Source organism: Adelges cooleyi, unplaced genomic scaffold, assembly GCF_023614345.1.
Source record: "Adelges cooleyi isolate 19-005CV unplaced genomic scaffold, UGA_ACOO_1.1 ACOO_flye_CR_arks_rails_tigmint_CR_PRNA_574, whole genome shotgun sequence".
Classification (NCBI taxonomy): domain Eukaryota; kingdom Metazoa; phylum Arthropoda; class Insecta; order Hemiptera; family Adelgidae; genus Adelges; species Adelges cooleyi.
In genome coordinates, this window is record NW_026096268.1 from 3,627,581 (window position 1) to 3,648,536 (window position 20,956).

Sequence of the window (20,956 nt, forward strand, 5' to 3'; positions counted from 1 at the left end):
TTATAATAAAAAAAGTAAGGTTTGGTAGAAGTTGAAGTTGAACCGCAAGTACTCGAGAACGTTTCGCTATGTACAGTGAAACGATAGTGATAGGTTTATGTACTTCATCAGAAAGGAATGGTAGACAATAAGATAAATTATTGTATGTAAGTAGAGTAGCCAATCTAAATCCTCAAGTAGTTGTTAATGAAAATGGAAGAAGGGTAAGATAGGTAATTTAATTTAAAACAATAGTTGTGAATACATTATTTTTTTTAAAGTAAGCTTCTATTTCTATGGTTACATTTTTTCCCGTTCTTAGATAGTATTTTAAACACAAATTTTATATATTTAAATTGTATTTTACCAGATTTTTAAAATTGATGTGATGAAAACTACAGCAACGGTTAGCAAGCGTAATGTGGCCAAGTCGTTTACGACATCAAATCACATTCCTAAATTGAAAAAACAACTCTACAGAAATTCGGCTCAGCCAAAGACGTCGACGGTGATTTCGCACTCAACTATAGGATGCGCACAACACAACGTGGGTACCGTAGACCAAGTTATTCAAGAGGGAAAGTTATTTAAGGCCTCGGGTAAAATGCCAAATGTAGTGTTGTCGTGTTTGCTGGAAAATGGCTGGATTGGGAGACTGACTGACGATGCAAAAAGTAAACCGTGTCGTTTGAAAATTATTGAATTTTCGCGCTTGGGATGAATGTGTAATTGTGATCTTTTTCTTATACTTATAGGCGTAAAAACAGTGTCGTTGCATAAAAATATGCAGCGGGCTAATGTGGTGTCTAAGAAATACGATGCTGGATTGATCTGGTTGGATGAAAAGAATTTTCGATTAGACTGGACGAAACTGGATTCGAGTGTTATCGTCAACAGGTTCCCGCGGAACAGCAGTGTATTAAAATTGTGCAGTAGTTCAATGGTTACAAGCAAATGTGAACTTTTTGACGAACCAGGGCCATTTGACAAGTTTTTCCCTAGAACTTACGCAACTGACATGGGCAACAGTTCCAATCAGCTCGTCATTGATTTTTCGTTGACATCGTGCATATCGATTTTGCGGTTTTTTGTCTCTGAAGAGAGGAATGTAAAATTCGCAAAAAACGGAGAGGTAGGCAATAGTGTAGTATCCACCATGGCTCTATCAGGGCTAAGGTATGATGCATAATCATATTATCAAGGGAAACATGACTTCAACGCACGAATAATGTTGAATTCACGATGGAACTAATATCAGAATTTCTAAAATATCTGCTTATTTTAATCCGGATTTGAATCCAACACAAATTTGAATTTTACGAATCATTCGGATAATCTAAATTTAGAATAATTTCAATTTGTCAAATCCGGATTTCAAAATGCTGATTTTCTTATTATTAGTATTACCCTGGTAGAAATTCTCTCTATTTACAGCATTATCCAGTATTACTTACCTAACCTCGCCATTTTTTCATCTTTGCCTATCGTCACCACCTAGGCAATACCACAATAGAGTATCTACCTACTATATATTATTCAGAAGATCATTCTGACACGAGTATTATTGATGCCAGGTTCCTTTGTCAACAATCCGGTTTGCGTTGTCTTCGTGTCAGCGATTCATTGTTGATGGCGTTCATTCGGAAGATTTTTTCATCGACAACGAATCTGACTGGGCGACGTTCTTTGAAAATATTCATAAAAGTATCAACTGCAACAAGGCGTTTCTGGTGTCGGAGGACCATCAAGAGATACTGGAAGAGTTGAAAGAAAAGAGTAGGTCGTTGCTCAAAACAGTGTGGTTCACACGGCCGCAAACCTCCATAGACGGATACAACAACTTTTGGATAGTCAAGTCCAAGTATCAAACAAACGAAAATCCAATTCTGCTCAACAAGTTGGAAGATATAACAAGCTTGTGCTTGCAACTAAATAATACCGACTACGTGGTCCAAAAATATATAGAAACACCATTGTTGTCTGGCAACAATACCAAGTTCAGTATAAACACGTGGATTGTGGTCTCCACGTTGGACGACCGTCTGACCGTTTGGTTGTATCAAACGTGTTGCATTCGATATTGCCTGCACGAGTTTACTCTATCCAACGGGTTACCATTCGCTCATTACACTAATCCCAAATCAAAATTGACATTGCACCCTACAATTAGCACTTGTTCATTCAAACGATTAAAACGAGAATTAAAAAAAGCAGGAATTAAAAAAAAATTCGAGTTGCAAGCGTTGGTTTCGAAAATTCGCAAAGCAATCGTGACGGCGGTGACAGCTAATTTGGAAACCCTTAACTGTAGGCCCAACTGCGTTGAACTATTTCGGGCGTCATTTGTTTTAGCCGAAGATTTTCATCCGTGGTTAATCGAAATCGAATCGGATTCTACTCTTTCGTACAAATCACGTTCGGTGTCAGGCGTGCCCGAAGGGTTGTCTAAAGGTTTTATTGAGATAATTATAAACAAATGTAAAAAATCTAAGATAGGCATGTACGACCTGATACACGAAAGCTCGATACCACAAGGATTTGAGCCATGTGCCTACGTGTACGAAAAAATAGCCGCCTATAAACGGTTTAAGTCCTTCGTATTAGCCGAACAGACCATTAACGAAGAATCGGGTAAACAACCAGCGTACGGTTGGGACAGTTTTGACTTGATCGGTGGAACATATATGGAAGAGATTCCGATGAACAACGAAGTCGACGATGAGCTGAAATCGGAAACAATTAAATGTACAACTGATCTAGAAATCAAAGCAAACGTCACACAGAAAGTGCTCCCAGTTCGATTATCTTTGGCAGACCTCAAGGAATCGATGACTCGGCTCAAGACAGGGTCGAAGATTGATTCCGACGAAGCGACGCGTTGTTTGATTCTGCTTGACAAATGGAAGACTAGAGTTAGTTCAATTCAAAGTTTTTACAAAAAGGTTTTAGTTAACAATATGAATCATTAAATAGCAAAATTATTAGTTGTATGTATGGTTGTCATTAATGAAATTTAAGCGTTAATACTGTAATTATATTTATTGTATTATAAAAAAAACTTGGTTTTGGGCTGGAAGTAAGGTTTGGTTGAATGCTCAGGCCACTTAGCTATATTCTAAATTTTTTCCAAAACATATCATAGCTTGTAATAGCTAAGTAGTTTCAGATATGACGTTTACTAGGAAACGGTAAGTTGCATCATTTCAAATCAAATCAAATTGTATTATTTAGGGTATAATATTTTATTTTTCTCTCGTTATAGATAATTAGCTAATGTTTAACAAGTTAAACACTATAACAAATACATATGAACATTTAATCTGGTTAAAAGCTAATCATAACCTTTAATCTGTAACTTGCATGACGAGAGCCGTCCCTTTTAATAACCAATAGCTTTCAGGATATTTGGTTGGTAATAAGACAGCCAATACAAAATTATTACTTAGTCTTGTAATCGGTATTACTGTTGCTTGGTTAGTAGTTCTGTAAAGTGGACAATGATAGTGCGGTGTAATCATATTCGAATCTATGGTCGGCACAAGTCGCATAACAGGTAAAGAAGAATAAAATTGACCTTTGAGCAAAAATAAACAAAGTTTGATTTATCTTATTAAATTTTTACTATTATTGATTTATAATTTCCATACGGACTATACCTGCATACGGGTCTACTAGAAGCTTGCTGTGTAAGTCTATTCGTCCATTATCTAAAAACAAACCGTGGACGTATATGCCATTTTCTAGTTTATCCAAGTCCGCGTAAGCTTCGTAATTTTCATTTGTGATTTCATCTTGTCTCAAAATTGTAGCGGTTAATTCAAAGTCTATTTTCAAACTATCGAATTGTACGTAGTACTTTCTTGAATGTTCTTGGAGGCAACCAGCTATGAGTGCTTGTGGAAAATACAGACCTGATATCCAATACGATGGGGGATTACCGAATCTAAGCCAACCCTAAAATAAATACAAACGTTGTATGTACTGCTAATTGACTTAATAAATAACCAAATATATATTTAGATACATAATTGAGTAAGTAAAATTTAATATACTCACGTTTACAAAATCTAATCTCATAATTAAATCTTTTACCCAACTTGCCAGAGTGAGTAACGAGGGGTACGATTTTTTCAACCAACTAGTCGGCACCTTTGAAAATACAAACCATTTTATTAAACTTTATGCTTGCAAACTCTGGTAAGGAAAACATAAAGTGTACTAAACGTTAAAGGAAAAATTTGAAAACTAACTCCCATCATTTAAGTTAACTACTATAATTTACAATTCACCCACACTAGGTATATAGATAACTATGAATTTCATTTATCAAGTATTCATTCACTTCATATCTAGTCTACATTTTACAATATTATGTTGGGAAATATAAAATAGTACTTTTTTCGCTTATAGACTTAGAATATTAAAGGAAGTACTTTACGCTTACCTTATTACGTGTAACGGATAAGTAAATTTCTTCTACTCTCGTAGACATGACCTCTAAGCCTTTAATTACATTGCGCAAGTCATTTAGCGAAATATGTATTATTTGAAGTAGTTGGTTGAAATATTTGACTTCATTTAACAACACTGTAGATAACGGAGTTAACCTTCCTCTATTATCTTTTTGTAGTAAAGTTATGTTAGCTTGTTTAATATCAATAAAAGGTATTAGTTTTCCAGTTATATCATTAATACAATTTAAAACAATGGAATCATCTGGTTTTACTTTTGAACCACTTGTAATTTCTTCGTTCACTTTCAAAATTGAATCTAAAAACTCTTGTGTTTCTTTAGCCTTTAAAATAATAATAAATAATAGACAAATAATTTTTCTATTAAATTGTTTATGTACCTATCGAGTATTTAATTAAATGACAAATTTATTTACGAAATATAATTTTTCTTGGTATTTTGTTATTGAAAAAGTCATTAAAAACCGGATAATAGAATTATCCTAAAACATATGGCACCTAAGCATAGTTATTCTTAGCTGGTTTGATGCATTTAATATCCATACAATTACGTTATTTATTAATTAAATATGTATGTAACTAAAGAAATTCCTAAGATTTGATTGATTAGATTGATATACAATAAAATAAAACAAGTTACCAACCTGAAATTTTAGCATAGCGTTTTTGTGCATTTTAAATACTTCTGTCTCCACAACGGCGGGGAGTCGATCGATGAACGACTTGTATTCATCAATACTTTTACACTGATTCGCGTTTGGAATGTAGGAATTATTATCCGAATTCAGACTGCATTCATTAGTTTGTAATTTAAATAAATGCCACATTACAGTATTCAAAGTTCTTTGATTCCAGACATCGGTAACCCTACCACTGTATATTATTTCTCCGGTTAAGCAACGTATAGCCTCCCAAGACATATGTGTAGCTGTTAAGCAGTATTGTTCTAACATGCGGATAGAGTATTCTCGATCATCATCAGTAAATGCATACGTTACGTTCCAATCGAACGATCCGAATTTTCTTCTTTCAAGTACAATCGCGTGGAAGAAACACAAGCGGTAAATAATACCCTTCCATTCCTCTCTAAAAGCTACACGAAAAAAAATATGTACAAAGGTACATTTTTAAAATAATAATGTTATGACAGGAGAAAATCAATAAGAATCGTTCATTACCATTCTCTTCGAAAAATGCTATACTCATATCATCAAACGCTCTTTTCATGTTTGCTCTAAAATTACTTGGAGGCTCGATTGTAACTTTCAACGAGTTTTGTAGCAGACAAGTAGGTAAATCATTCGACGGCAAAGAACTCAAAAATAATCTAAATTCTGATTTAACGGATAAAGGGTTTTCAATTATTTCTTCGACGAGTACTTTCAACCTTGGCATCCACCATGGTGCTAAATGACAATTCTGAAAGCATTAGATGTTTTATACTATATTGGTGGTGTCAATGTTATTAGGAATGGGTATGACTTTTGCTATAATTTAATTTAAATACATCGAAGACCGTACCTGTAAAAATATCCATTTGCCTTGTTCTCTGCCATCCTTAATGAGTTTTTCAGCCAGTGATCCTTGACTTTGTCCCAATGATAAAGAATGAAAATTGTCTCCAACTCCGAATTTAACTGCAAACTTTTTGAACGAATTGAATGGATCATAGCCGGGACTTAGTATAAATAATATAGGCACGGTTGATGTTGTATCGTTGTACAAATGATGAAATGAAACGTCCGGACTTTCTACGAACATCTTACCGAGTTCACAGCTAACATAATTTTTGATTGCAAGTACTAACTTGTCTTCCCTAAATGTTTTGATAAGCATTAGTTTCTCAAAAGGGAGCAACACAGAGTTCCATTCGATTGTCACGTGGTTGTAACCAAAACCCAGTTCTAATGTTTCCTCGAATTGGCCTAGATTAATGTTTATGGGCCCGTGGCAATTTTCCGGAAGCATTTTAAACTTTGGAAAATGTTCGGACAAGTAAAGGACAGAGTGCCACACTTGGTCTTTCAGTTCAGCTTCATTTAATTTCTGTGTTTTTTCATTTTGTACACGGGTTGGACCATGTAGTAAGTAGTCTCGTTCGGAGCTAGTAATTTTTTTCGTCTCTAAGCCAATGTTGATGCTTAGTAAGAAACTAAATACGAGTTTGTATCGTTCTGACAAACCTCTAGACACAATTGTATAAGTTCTTTTAGTGATACTGTCAATCATGATTGGTAACTTCATGTCATCCTCTAAAGTCTTATCGATATCATAGATTGCATTGCAAAAAATCTGGAATAAAACTTATACGTGTTTTCATTATAGAAAAACCGAAATTAAAGACATTAATCGCTTACCGATTTTAAATAATTTAAAGAAAACTGATACATCAAATCGATTTGAATCAGTTGATTTACAGAAAAATATAGACAAGATGCTCTTTTTGCAACTGATCGGTATTTTTTTCGTTCAGTACTAATTTTATGTTCTGTTTCTTCTGCATTTACGAGGCGATAAGCAATTATCAATGATGTTTCCTGGAAAATAAAACTCGAAGAGATAAAAAAACACATGAATTTTTTAGGGATAAAAACACTAGTACTTTATTAAGATTAAATCTAGTTCCAAAGGACCAAACTTAGAGTTCGAGGTAGGAATGTATTGAGAAAAGACGGTAATAAAAACCTATGGCCTAAACTAATTTTAAAGGATTTTCTTCAAACTACTAGTTTCATAGTATTATCGTACTCTGCAGTTGTTCAACTTATTGATTAGTTCTTCGTCGTCTAAAATATTCCCTTCAGACATGTACAGCATTTTCAAAGTTTCGTCTTCCATTTTTGTCAACATATTATTATCATTATTTATACATACGGTAGAGGAGAAATATTTTTCTTCGATTTCCGGTCGTTCTAGTTTAACTATTTCTCTATAAGAAAATGAAATATAGTATACAAAATGGTTTAGTTTGCAATTTTTATTAATCACTCTTACTGTAAGAAATAATCTTCTAAGCCAGAAGGAGACACTATGAAGTTTACTAGAGTCGTATGTTTGGTTATTTCCGGTGAATAATGGGGGTTTGTCAGTTTAGTCGTCATGTATAATCTGAAACTTGTATTGAATTTGATGTTGGAATCACCAACGCGTTTCAAAATTTGTTCGTCCTTGGAATGATAAAAAAATTTTTAATAAATTGCAAATATTTACTCTAATTTAATACGGGTCTGGCTAACTTTTGCAAAGGTATCATTTTCTAAAATTGACTTAAGTGTTGTGTCGACGCTTTCTCCAAGTCCTTCTATTAGAACTGGATATCCTCTTCTCATTCCGTTTACAATAATGTTCATCAATTTATCATCAGTACTTTTACATACTTTCAACATGTTTTCAACTTCGAACGCTTTTATCCACCTGTTTGCCTGTTCTTGCGGGTCAATTATCAAAGGCTGGCGAATTGACCTCGTGACGATTATTGCATTGTCTACAGATACCGAATCTCTTGGCAATCCACAAATATGCCAAGATCGTTGTTCGAACGAGTCGATCAACACCGAAGCCAACGTGTAATTCAGGGTGTGTAAAATATTGTGATAATCTAATTTTTCCAGCCAAAGAACAGTTATTTCTTTACGGTAATCATCAGTGAACGGTCCTAAATAGTTTACGGATCCAGCGCTGATTATGATGTCACCAACTAACGTTTTCAGTTGTTGAGAAAACATCTGAAAAGTATTCATTTGTAAAAGACCTTTGCTGTTCATAATCTACAATAGTTATTAAAAATATATTCGTGAATAAAACTATATTAACTTTGACATTTTTTTCCCATTTCCTTTGCTCATCGCCCAGTGCCACAATAAGTAAATGAGAATGTTTCAGACGTGATTGCGTTCTGTTAATGTTTGATTCTAGGTTGTTTTTTTCTGTTACACATTGATCGTATTTGCCTTCAAGTCTTTGAAGTTGCTCTTCAATATCAGCTAACATTTTTTGTTTAGTTTTAAGGGTTTTTAACACTACAGCTAGTTCACCTTCGGCTTCTTCTTGTCTAAAGTTCAACATCATCAAAATATTATTATTCGGTGTTTTAAACTTAAATACATGCATATTTTATAAGTTTTTACCGCTTCCTTTTCGGTTCCACAATTCGATACACTAAAGAATAGCTATGCACAGCTCTAACCCACATACATAGAGCCTTGGCGACCTTCGATTGAGTAGCTACTACTTGTGGGTTGAAATCTGGATCTTCTATGTAAGGTTTAAGCTGATTAATCATCTTATCAGACACATTATCGATATCATAATCCAGCAGCGTTTTTAAAAAATTAACATCACTCAACACCAGTTTAGCGGATGCCCAATTAGTTCTAAAAAAAAACAGAACAATGAATTTATAACATTTAAATATTCATATTATATTAAGTTTATACTTTTGGTATAGCATTAGGCATATAGATTGCATCACGTTTTGAATGAGTTTAGGTGGCTTACTGAAAATTCTAAGTTCATTAATGTCATTTTTGTTTAGAGATTCTAAAGATTTTCTTGCTGCTTCTAAAGCGGGCATAGCTAAAATTAAATCTCGTTGTGCATCTTCAGCTATTTCTCGAGCAACGGTAGCTTTTACTTTGGCTGCAGCCTCTTCCGCGAGCACAACTTCACGTACTTTATCAACACCAGCTTTTTCCTTCGTCAAATCTTCCATTAATTTTAACGTGGCTTCAGTTTTTTCTGTTAGGGCTGGTGTCAATGTTTTGAGTCTACTTTTTAATTCGTTTACCATATCGAATGTTTCGTAGAGCTTTTTTAGACCGTTTGAAAAACGATCTGAATCATTTTGAATTTTTTTCTTTTGCAGACAATACATTTTTTTAAACAATTGCAAGTGCTCCAAGTAACTGCTGGGTGTAACGTAGAAATACCTCCGCATTTGCTCAACAAACCGTTCCGCCTTTTGACTGACAGTTTTGTGTATATAATTAAACATGTCTGGCATGACATTTACTAAGTTTGGAGTTAAGTTTTGTTCTGAAAATGACTCCAAGTTAATTTTAGCTACTGACAAAAGCGCGTCTGTCGACCAGGTGTCTATCCAATCAACTGTAGTACAGTTAACCAGCGAAGGAAACAATCGACATTTCTGTCGAAACGCGTCTTTCATTGGATTCATAGAGATAACCAAATGGAGTTTAGATCGAACACGGTTTAAGAAAAAATTAAAAATAGCTTGTTTGTTGTCTGCAAATCCCAATTCAATAGCCAGAGGTCGACAGGTGTCAATTAGTTGTTCGAGTTCATCTTTTTTAAATAAATTTGGCACTTCTCCTGAAAAAATGTTAAATCATAAAAAATGTATTAGAATTTTTATAAAAACAGCGCAATACCCGCAATAAGAATATTATTTATATCATCCAAAAATTCTTCTTGAGCAATTTGAGTATCGGTAAATAGAAAAGTGGTATCTTCTAACTTAATACCAGCTCTTGAGTACAAACTACTTAAGTCTTCGTGAAATGATAAATAATCATACGATTTTGTCAGTTCTATTTGAAAAAATCTAAAATCAAGCAAGTAATATAAATGTGTAATATTAATTGCTTCAAAATATTTAGTCGCATTACTTATAGTCGTTTAAATGTGTGGCCAACTTCGTTAGTGTTTTTTTCCCCACGCCACTAACTCCTAGCAATAAGGCATTCCCTCTATCTGACCTCAATATTCTAGCAATACGCGCTGTATGTTCAATAGCATCAACGAAAAATATTAATTGCATGTTTTTATTATACACCGTATTGAAATCCACTAAGCTCTCAAGCAACACAGATTTCAACTTATCAACATTGGTAATTTCTTCGTAAACTCGGCGACCTTTGCATACTGGGTTCATGAAATCTCCAAATAACAAAATAGGAGGATTTTGTAAGTTATTCACGTCGGTTTGGAAACATTCAAACAACGGATCGTCAAAAAATCGTTTAGAAACCGTTCTCATTATTTTTTGGAAGTAAGTTTTATCGTCTTGACAAACTAAACGGTCGTGATAAACGCGTAGTGACTCGTGGTACCATAATCTACGAAAAGAAAAATAATACATCATACATTTTTATGTAATCGGTAATAAATAAATAAAGAAACTAAAAACAATAAAATCATGATAGAGCAAAGCTCAAGAAAATAGATTAAAGAAAAAAATAATGAATGGAATTTTTCGATTGACTAATGAAATGGACGGGTAGAAATGAATAAAACAATTTGAAGGCTTTGATACCAGTATATCGGTATAACAAATGTTGGTTGGTAGGATTGCACAGAGATAAAAATTCGATTTTGAAATGGTTAGTTAAAAGATAAGGTAAGATAAACAAATTTTGAATTTAAGTGACTAATTTTGAAACGTGATAGAAACCTGTATAGCGTTGGAAGATCTGGTATAGTGATTACGTCTGCTTGTAGAATACCTTGTAAAGTCTTAGATAAATCTCTTAAATTAAATATGTAATGAGATTTTGCTGGTGTTGGCAAAAGTACTTCCTTGACACGTTGATAAACCTCGACGCTTGCTTCGACCAAAACGTTACTGCATTTAGCTATGTTTGGTGGAAAATCTTTCAAAAATTCTTTTAATATCGAGGTGAAAATAGTCTTCATAGTTTTTTCGTTAGTAGTGGGTATACACAATATGGAAAAATGTCTAGAAAACCTTGGCGTTAAAGGATTACGACAACCACCAGGAGGTCCACAAAGGGTACACAAAATTAAATTTTCTATGTTTTTCCAGAAAAACTGTTTTCTGTCGTATAATCCACCATAATCCAATATTTGCCTCAGTAGTTCAATTGGAGGTTGTGCACCATATGTATCAGAAATTGGCATATTGACGTCATCTATGACTAATACTAAACGTTTATTGCCTGGAGCCCCAAAAACGTTTCGTTTTTTCATTTCCAATTTTAGTTCTAATATTTGTTGTGTTCTGTTGCTACTGGTTTGAGCGGAAAAATGTATCATTCCAGACATCCAATCTCCAGCTAGAGCTAGATTGTGCACAAGGCAGTTTGCTATTAATGTTTTACCGGCTCCTGAAATTATTTTATATCATTAACATCAATACTTTTAAGTAGAATTATCAACCATTACCCGTTACTCCAGATAACATGACAGGCTGGTTGGTTTGTATCAGTTTCTGGCTAACATATGAATACCGTACGCTGTCAACTGTAGGCACGAATAACTCAAAGAATGGAGTTTTTCGGTCATAAACGAAATCGGGAACAATACCAGACCAATCTTCTAATTTATTTTTTTCTATATTTAAGTAAACATTCCGCAACTCAGTTCCTGGTGAAATTGAGAAATTGGGGTTGTCTTCGAATTGATCGAAAACAAACGAATCAAACAAGAGTTGCGACGAATCGATCAAATTTGAACCCAATGCCCATAAATAGGCGAAGATAAAAGATTGGCAAATATATTTGTGTACTTCAGAACTGTCTAATTGCTTGCTGATGGTTTGTGGGTTCGTTAGAAGGGATTCTAGTAGAGCGCACATCATTACTGCTTTGCTCATTTTTGTCTAGAATAAAATAATATTAAATAATGATCAAGAATCTTTACCTTAGACTAACCTGTAGAATTATAAAAGAGCAATTTTTGTCGATAAATGTAAACCCGTTGTCGACGTATGTTTCGATCAATGACATAAGATAGCTTCTATAATCTTGATTGCCGAGAAACACTTCATTATTTTTTTTATTAATCCAAGATTTGACATATGGAAACCATCCTAGTTCTGACGGATCAACAAAAACCATACCACATCTACTCACCGTCGAAGGAGAAGCTTGAGAAAGATCATCAACTTCAAATATCATTCTGATCTAGTGAAGTATGGAAATATTTTAAAATAAAATTATATTTGTATTATTAATCAATATATATATATATATATATATTACTTGCTAAACAAATTTGAATAAAAATGTTTACCCAAGGTGTTAGTTTAATACGCTCTAAATTAGTGAGACATAACATTTTGTTATCATCGAGCACTGTATTTAGCCTTTCCATCCAAACCGGATCTACCGGACCGTCGCAAACGATCCATTGAAATTCTTCGTTGGTCATTTGAACTGTACTCCTGACAATCTTCCCGAGTACTCCATCTCTCCATTCCATCGTATTTAAATTTACTTCCCCATATAGCTCATGTATAGTTATTGCTTTTGGATTAATAGTAAATATATTTACAGGTCGGCAATACTGTTCATTTAAGTCGTTTTTATTTGGTTCGGTTAATGTTTTAGCAAGAATTTTTAAAATTGTCGTTTTTCCTCCTCCAGTTGGCCCAACTGTCATTATTCCGTGTCTAACACTAATAGTTTCCAGTAATTGTATAATTTTAATACAACTATATTCTTCGGTTTGATAACCATTCATCTCCATAGTACGTTTCACAGCGCACAAAAATTGCCCGTAGTCTTCTTTTGGTAACACGATTCCGGGAAATAAGTCATTTAAAATTGTCTAAAAAGACAATAAATAGTAATAAGAAAGACAATTATTTAACTGACTAAAATTGATTGAAATAAAAGTACATACTTGAAATAAAATACAGTCATCGTTGAGAAATTTTGGTTTATTATTATTTATTAAAGCCTTTATTACAATTACATTTTCATCTGTTGTAGGATTTTGCCGTTTTAAACATCCTGCCATTGTTAGCATACTCTTGACAGACCTTAAACATATTTTGGTTAGCTGTTTATTACAGATTATTTAAAATTTGTATACACAAAATACGTTTAAAAAAGGTAAGTTACCTCATTCCAAAATTGTAGTGATCTTGAACCGAAAGCTGTTCATCGCATAGCTTAAAAATACTGGATATTTTTCGAGCTAAAGTTTTTGATGACTCAAAACCCTCGGAGTATAAAACAACTTCTGCTATGAGTCTATAATCGGGTATCATCATTGAAATAGGTCTAAATAGTGATTGTAAATTATTTGGTAGTTCATTTCGACCGAAGTTCCCAAAATTCATTGTTATGAATACTGTACAAGTGTTGACAAGTTTTATTTCTCTACCCTCGAAAATAAATCGTTTGGCGTTTTTGCATTTAGCGTTCATTATTGTAATTAACTGTTGAGCAATAACAGAAAGCACTTCGGTATCTATGCGGTTGAATTCGTCGAAGCAACACCAAGCTCCGGATTGAGCTAAGCCAGCAAAGAGTTTTCCTGTCATCTGCAAATATCCATAGACTTAACACAAAATGTGTAGCCATAAAGTATCATAATAGAATAGCAATCATTACTTTGTAGTCCAAACCGTCCGAACAATTGAATACAACACATCGAGTCGCTAAGGCTTTGGCAAGATCTTTGGTGGTCTCTGTTTTCCCTGTATCGGCAAGACCAACCGATGCTCCTCCGAGATTTAACTGAAGCGCTCCCATCAAACACAAATAACACTTGTCTGTTAAAGGAGTTATGACCAAACGGCTGGAACATCCCAAATATTCAAATGCATACAACCAGCGGGTATTAGCCATTTGAACGACGCAACTGTCGATTTCGTCCCAATAGTAACGCAACTGCTTTAACCATTCAAAATCCGTAGCACTGTTGATATTGTTTCGAACCATTGAAATAATTATGTCTCTGGTATGGACTTGACTTATTATTAGTGCTCGTATCGCCGCCCTCTGAAGTGCAGTTAGATCCTGCCGCACCATAGCAACTAGGTCATCTAAATACTGAAAATAATAACGCTGTGCTAATTATATACACTTAATAACGTCATAGTTTGAATATTCAGCTCACATCCACACATTTTTTTTCAAAACTAGAAAGATTTTTGGAAACGTTAGAATCGTCTTCGAGTAGTATTCGGTGTACGTCACGACACCACATCATCTGCGAGACTGCTAATATAAGCTAAAAACAAGGTTATAATAAATTTCCTTTAAGTTAACTTGAAATGTTAGTAAATTACTTGACCGGTATGCAGCAATGCCCATTTGTTTCGCGGCATATTGTTATACTCTTCCATTGCTACAACCATAAGCAGTCTTAGTGTTTCTACCATAGCTTCTTCCACCCTGTTTAACCAAAACTCGACATTACCACGAGCTTTCACATCCATTGAAAATTTGACGACTTCTTTTTCAGGAGATATCATGGCAGTAATATTAATTGAACGATTAATGTCATTATTGTTTTCTCCCGGATGAAATTCATCCAATTCGCTATCGTTTTCAAATTGAATTCTCCATATGGAGTCAAAAAATTTACTCACATGTGGTTGCAATGCTCTTGGATTCCGAGCTTGAGTCATAATACCTAAAAGTTCTTGGTTGGATAAAAAATAAAATCTAGGAAAGACTACTCTTTTGGATTCTAGATAACATTCCAAACATAACATGATTTGATCCAGAAGACAATTATTTTTCTTAAGAGAAGTTAAAAGCTTCGAATCGGTGCACGTAGTTAACGTCGTTGGATTTTTTGATGCATTTTTCATTATAACCTTCCATGAATTATTTACTTCGTTGAAAATGTTAGCTTCGTTAGGAAGTTGTCTTTGTATATCCGATGTTGTAAATAAGGACTCTAAGTTAACCCACGTGGTTTGGCATGTGGTCCATTCATCCTGAAAAATACAAAAATCTACTATTAGTTTGTTAGTAAGTAAATTAATTACAATAACTTGTTATGCTTACGAGAACGTTAGACATAATTTCCATAGTTTTGATCCATTTTAATACTTTTGGTTTTATTTCTCCTTCGTGTTTGGATGCTAAAATTGTGTTCAAGTTTATATTAACTTCTTCTATTGTCAATTGAATATCTTCTAATGATCCAAGAATGTAAACGTCGCTGTAATTTTTATAAGGCAGTACAATTAAATTTAATCCATCCCAAGACTTCTCAATTTTTTCTAATAACGACTCTAAAGCAAATTCAGAACTAGCTTGCGCAGATATTTCCGTCAGTGCACAGCTATGATTAAACGCATCTAGTTCTTTCAGCATTGCAAGTGTTAGGGATTGATTCTTTGGCAATTTGATACCAATTATTTGTTCAATTTTATACCAATGTTGTTTTTTCAGATTTGGGTTCCTTAATATAATGATTGTTGGCATTATATCTTCGAAATTGTGTACTTTTCTTTGTATTTCATTAACGAGTTCACAACCGGGTAAACCATTTTTTAATTCTATTACATATTTTAAATTCAGTGCTAGGAACGCGTTGATTTGTTCAACGTCCAAGTTATGAAAATTGTCATTTTCCCAAAGTCGCATAGATTTTTCCCATTCGTCCATGGAGTTCCAGAGCAACATTCTAAGTCGAACAGATTCACACGCTTCTTCTAGAATATCAAAATTTGTAATTTCCACTTGAAAAAAATGTTGGTAAGATTTATATAAGTTTGATTTCTCTCGACATTGGATTAAACGGTTGTTCATTTCACTTAAAAATGCCTTGACTTCTTCACCGTTTGACTGCATGTCCGTTAACCATTGTTCCTATTCAACAAAATACCCACTAAGTTCAATACAATTGTTTTTATTTGCTTAGGACCAAAGCCAAGCCAATATTGGTTACATTTATTTCACTATTGATTTTATCAACATCTTGGAATAACCTAAGTACACTAGTGTTGGTTTTTTTTACAAACTGCTCTGTAAGAAATTCTTGTTCACTATTGATTCTCGTTATCGTCGACCGTAGAACGTTCATTGCTTCTAAAAAAGACTACAAACCAACCTTTTTATTTGGGAATAGGCAATATTTGTATTTATGACTAAACAAATACTGTTTCAGTTTACATAATAATTGTTTATTATGTCGTCCGGGATGGTTACTTGAAATTCATCCGCCAAGGCAAATAAGTCTTTTAGGTATTCCGACTGTTTATCAAAGTTGTCTAACTAAAACGTTAAAAAAAAACATACAAAAATTGATTTGTTACATTAATTAACCATGATTTTTAGGTAGTTAGGTAAAAAAAGCAAAGCTGGAAATAATGTTTAATAAAATTAATATCTTTATTTTGAGTTTACTTTAAAAAAAAAAATTGTTTATATTTAAATTCTAACATTAAAATAATAAGATGACATACTTTATTTGGACAATCTTCGAGAAATGATTTATAAACAGCAAAGTCTTCGGCCTTCACTGGTAATAGTTCAAGATATTTTTGAGTATCGTTAATTTCTTTTATGAATTTTAAAGGTAAGTTTATACTCGCCCTACAACCGGAAAACATTTACAATTAATATAATAAATGTACTCAAAGTAAATACAAAATTACTCGACAATTCCTTGTTTAATTGTCTTTAATAGTTCCTCGCATGTTGGTCTCAGAACATCTTTTAATGTATTTAGTTTTAATTCAAATATACTCAATGTCTGCGAAGGTACCATTTTATCCACATCGGCTAACTGTTTTATATATGTTTCTAACATTTTTCGAAAATGTATTATGTCTGAAATTAAAATACATACACATTCGTTATCGCACATTTTGTTTTTAAATTAATAATATAACTTACTAGTTTCGCTCTTAATTGATTGCAGATCTAATTCTTTGTGTTCCTTTAACATGATCCGTATGTACTCCAATCGCTCCACATACGTGTAAACCATTTGATAGCCCATTTGAAAATAGTGTATTATTCTATCCGCGGAATTCTTGAGCGTTTGGTCTACTTCAAATACAAATTCTAACGACGGACCACGGTTGCAAAATTGGTCACACATTTTACCGCATACTATTGGCCTACACACGAATAACGCACATAATTCATATGTAAATTATTGTTATTGTATATCGTTTCAGAATGGTCTTTTGGTCAAAATCGTCATGCAACTTAGGAGGAAAAGTTAAAAAAACTCGTATGCACGTTAGTATAAACTATAAGCAATGCTGACCTGGTGAAAATGTCGAAATCCTCATCTGAGATCAAAGGCGGCATTTGTGACACCACTGACTGTTTCCAGTTTTCCATTAGAACGCACACGTATGATATAAGGTCTTCGGGTTCGACGTTAACTCCAATCGAATCGTCAGTTAGTATTGCTTCCAAAACAAACATAGGCGCCTGTAAGCAATGCGAGAAAAAATAATTCCTTTTTTTTCCGTAAAAGATGATAACATAAAAAAATTAAACATTGTATACTTTTGGATCGTCCGAACACTTTTGAATGGTGTTCAGTGTGGCCTCGTCGTTGACAATAGTACCATTGGATAAGCGCCGGAAATGTTTGCGTATTTCGGCCTCAAACACGGTCATTTGATTTTGAACGATTTTATGCAAATGAGATTGTATTATCACATCGATGTACGTTATGAATCTACAAATTCTCTGACAACAATGTGCCATAGTTCTTTGTTCAGTAAACGACATGTGTCGACGACCAATTGGGTCCCCGTGGGATTTGTTTGGCATTGCTCCTGTGGCTTTCTCGGTTGACAAACCGTCAATGGTTAAACTTAAACTATTCAGGGTCTCCTCGCAGGCAGCCAACACCCATTCTTTGATGGATTGTCGCAATTTTTTTAGCACACTTAATGCCATGTCAATATTTTTCTCCTTAAAGGGATTTTTAATCAACGAAATAATTACAAATAGTGTTCGACATAGGGTAGGCATAATTTCCGTTCAAAAATTAAAAAGGTTCGAATTTGGTTTTTGCTAAAATAATTAATTTCTACCTACTTTAAACTGCCAAGAAGGTTAGAAAGTTTTAATTTACATTAACCATGTAATAAGTATTAAATAATACGATCATGTTGAAGTAATTTAAATAAAGCAATAACTCATTCCAAAATAATGTAAAATATAAATATTGTTTAACGACCAACCATTTTCTAGAGTAGGCGGTGATTTAGGTTCCTAGTGAAAACTTCTATGATATATACACGATGTTTGTACTATGCATTATACTTGCATGCATAATATATTTCTTGTATATTTTCAATTTAAATATTAATGAAAGTCAATTATTTATCATTAACATTTCTTGTAAATATATTCACTCAATAAAGTGTTTAGTTATGGTAAAAAAACAGATTTCTTTTGATGAAATGCATAACTTTCATAAAATGAACTTTAGGTGAAATTCCGCTAAATGGATGCGATATATTAGGCCATTACCGCCCTGGTCCTTATTTTAACTTTTTTTAAATTTTTGAACCTGGATACCCCTCAATTTTTTTGTTTTATTTAAAAACGTGAGTATGCCAAATTACATCTTAACGATAAGAACACGTGCCTCAAGACCTTCGAAACACCATTCATAGTGTTTAACCAGCTAAGTAACAAAAATATTGATAGCAATGACTTAGATATAATTTTATTGGAACCTATATAAAAGGTAAACATGTATTTCGCTGATCTAGTGATTCAAACAAAATACATGAGTTATGAAATGGTGAAGCATCAAAAATATGAAAAATCTATTTTTACAATATTTTCTATTTTCTATTATTTTAAATAAAAATAAAAATTGAGTGATTCCAACTAGTAGTTAAAATAAGGACCACGGCAATATATAAATGTGTGTTGAATTTGTTCGTAATTTATTAAAACAAAATTCTGATCAATACACGACTAATCATAGTGTATGATAAAAATGTCTTTATAGTCTATATAAATAGTTCAATAAAAAATTCTCAAACGAACCGCAGCAATTATTTTAGCGAAAACCAAAACTCAAATTCTGACAAGAAACGACGATTAATAACATAGCTAGTAGCTACCGACCTGGAATTCGCTGAAACGCTTTAACGTGACAGCTTCGGGGAATGAACCTTCGAACATGACCAACCCAGCTGTTCGACTGATTGCATTTGTAAGTCTTAAAGATGCTTTTCGGAACGGGCCGCAGAGTATGAACAGGGCAAGTGGATTTTCGATCTGATCCCGCGCTCTGCGGAACTTATCCAATGCAATTTGTTTGTGCCAAACGTATAAGCATTTCCAAAGCAAATAGTTTTTGAACGTGTCCAACTAACAACAATAATTATTTCCCCATGACAAACACAACACAGAAATTACACCCGTTACTATATTAATATGCAAATTTTCCACACGTATTCTAACTATATGCATGCTCTAATGTTACATGAAATGCACTTACAACAGCATGAACTATCATGAACACATGCCATGTAATTGTATAATGTTAGCAGTCTGCACGCGAGGTTAGTTTTTTATAACCTAACCTTTGGGTTATAAATATCGAATCGTAACTAATTCAATTATTATAGGCACTTTCTCACAGTCTATTTCGAATAGAAAGGAGAAATTAATTAACCGAGTATAGCTCAAAATATCTTTAACTTAATAGCTAGACGATTGTTTCCTTAGAATTTTACTATAATCTGTTTGTAACCTTTTAATATTTTAGAATAAATAGAAAAGTTAAGACAACTAGCAATATACATACATATTATAATCTTTTAGCGTGTACTTGTTACAATTTACAACTATAATATATGTAATATGAAATTGTGATGAATGTGATTTATGACTTGAGTGCCTCAAACTATGTAAGAAAAATTACCAAATGGTATTGTAGTAAAATGGTAGTTGAACCGTAATGACTTAAGAGTTGTACTAGTTAAGTTGCAATTTGGTACCTTAACGATTTGTTGATAGTATCTATATTCTTCTTCAAATTGAGAGAAAGGAGTGAAATTGATTTCATTTTGCATGTGATACATTATTCCTTCGTTACTCAGAGTGAAATAACAATTTTTGTTAATGTTTTTGTATGAAACTATTTTGAACGAGTACGGCGTAAAGTATCTAGATGTCTTGTTGTAAGCATAAATCAAGTATATAAATTTATACTCCTTCGCCGACTTGAACTCTTCGATGGCTTTATCCAAGTCCAGCACATCCGGTCGTTGTTTAGGAAACAGTCCGTGTACATTTTTTTCTTCCATAATATCACACTCTATATGTTTTACAAAATTGCCAAAATTAGTTTTTAAAACTACTATTTTTCTTTCAACAGTTTCTAGTAAGTCCTGGGTAGCGATCATAGTATTGAACTGTAGTAGTTTATAAATAAGGGTATATATTAATATTCTATTATATATTATACCGACTTCGTATTGAAGGCAGAATTCTACAGTTATTTAATATTTACCCTTGTCTTTTAAAGTGGAGTTAATAAAATATTTAGATAATAATAACAACAATGTAACATTATTTTTATAATTTACGAGACTCTTATAAATAAAAATAAATTTTGTTCGAACTTACACTCTAGCTAAACAGTGAAGGCGAAGTCACATTGCAAATGGAAACATAATGACTTACTGTAAGCCTATTGCTGTATTTGAGAACAGGAATAACGTTTTGTTTCTGTGCTATCGATTTAAGCGGAACAGGGTCGTCGCTAAGGATACTACACATCTATGTATCTATAGGTACTTTTCATAAGAATATTGATACAAGACGTTGCAAACGTTTTACATT

At 33.3% G+C, this 20,956-nt stretch overlaps 2 protein-coding genes across 2 annotated transcripts; one reads left to right on the forward strand and one right to left on the reverse strand.

The window, feature by feature from the left end:
* The first annotated feature begins 367 nt into the window (after positions 1–367).
* LOC126843035 (tubulin glycylase 3A-like) lies at positions 368–2,948 on the forward strand. The gene is made up of 3 exons (XM_050580332.1): positions 368–653; positions 735–1,111; positions 1,554–2,948. Exons 1-3 carry the CDS (start codon positions 368–370, stop codon positions 2,946–2,948), a joined length of 2,058 nt encoding a protein of 685 aa, XP_050436289.1.
* Positions 2,949–3,305: 357 nt separating this feature from the next.
* LOC126843352 (dynein axonemal heavy chain 6-like) lies at positions 3,306–17,748 on the reverse strand. Its single transcript, XM_050580803.1, has 33 exons — positions 17,645–17,748; positions 17,397–17,566; positions 17,018–17,244; positions 16,777–16,951; positions 16,585–16,714; positions 16,292–16,393; positions 16,068–16,217; positions 15,179–15,988; positions 14,452–15,108; positions 14,280–14,393; positions 13,772–14,212; positions 13,277–13,701; positions 13,056–13,194; positions 12,444–12,980; positions 12,083–12,334; positions 11,595–12,030; positions 10,864–11,536; positions 10,079–10,528; positions 9,842–10,014; positions 8,888–9,782; positions 8,579–8,824; positions 8,265–8,502; positions 7,688–8,176; positions 7,446–7,618; positions 7,200–7,380; positions 6,809–6,988; positions 5,973–6,743; positions 5,630–5,870; positions 5,096–5,544; positions 4,424–4,774; positions 4,036–4,128; positions 3,636–3,933; positions 3,306–3,553 (listed from the first exon to the last, which is right to left on the reverse strand). Exons 2-33 carry the CDS (start codon positions 17,558–17,560, stop codon positions 3,324–3,326), a joined length of 10,890 nt encoding a protein of 3,629 aa, XP_050436760.1. The 5' UTR covers positions 17,561–17,566; positions 17,645–17,748; the 3' UTR covers positions 3,306–3,323.
* Positions 17,749–20,956: the final 3,208 nt, after the last annotated feature.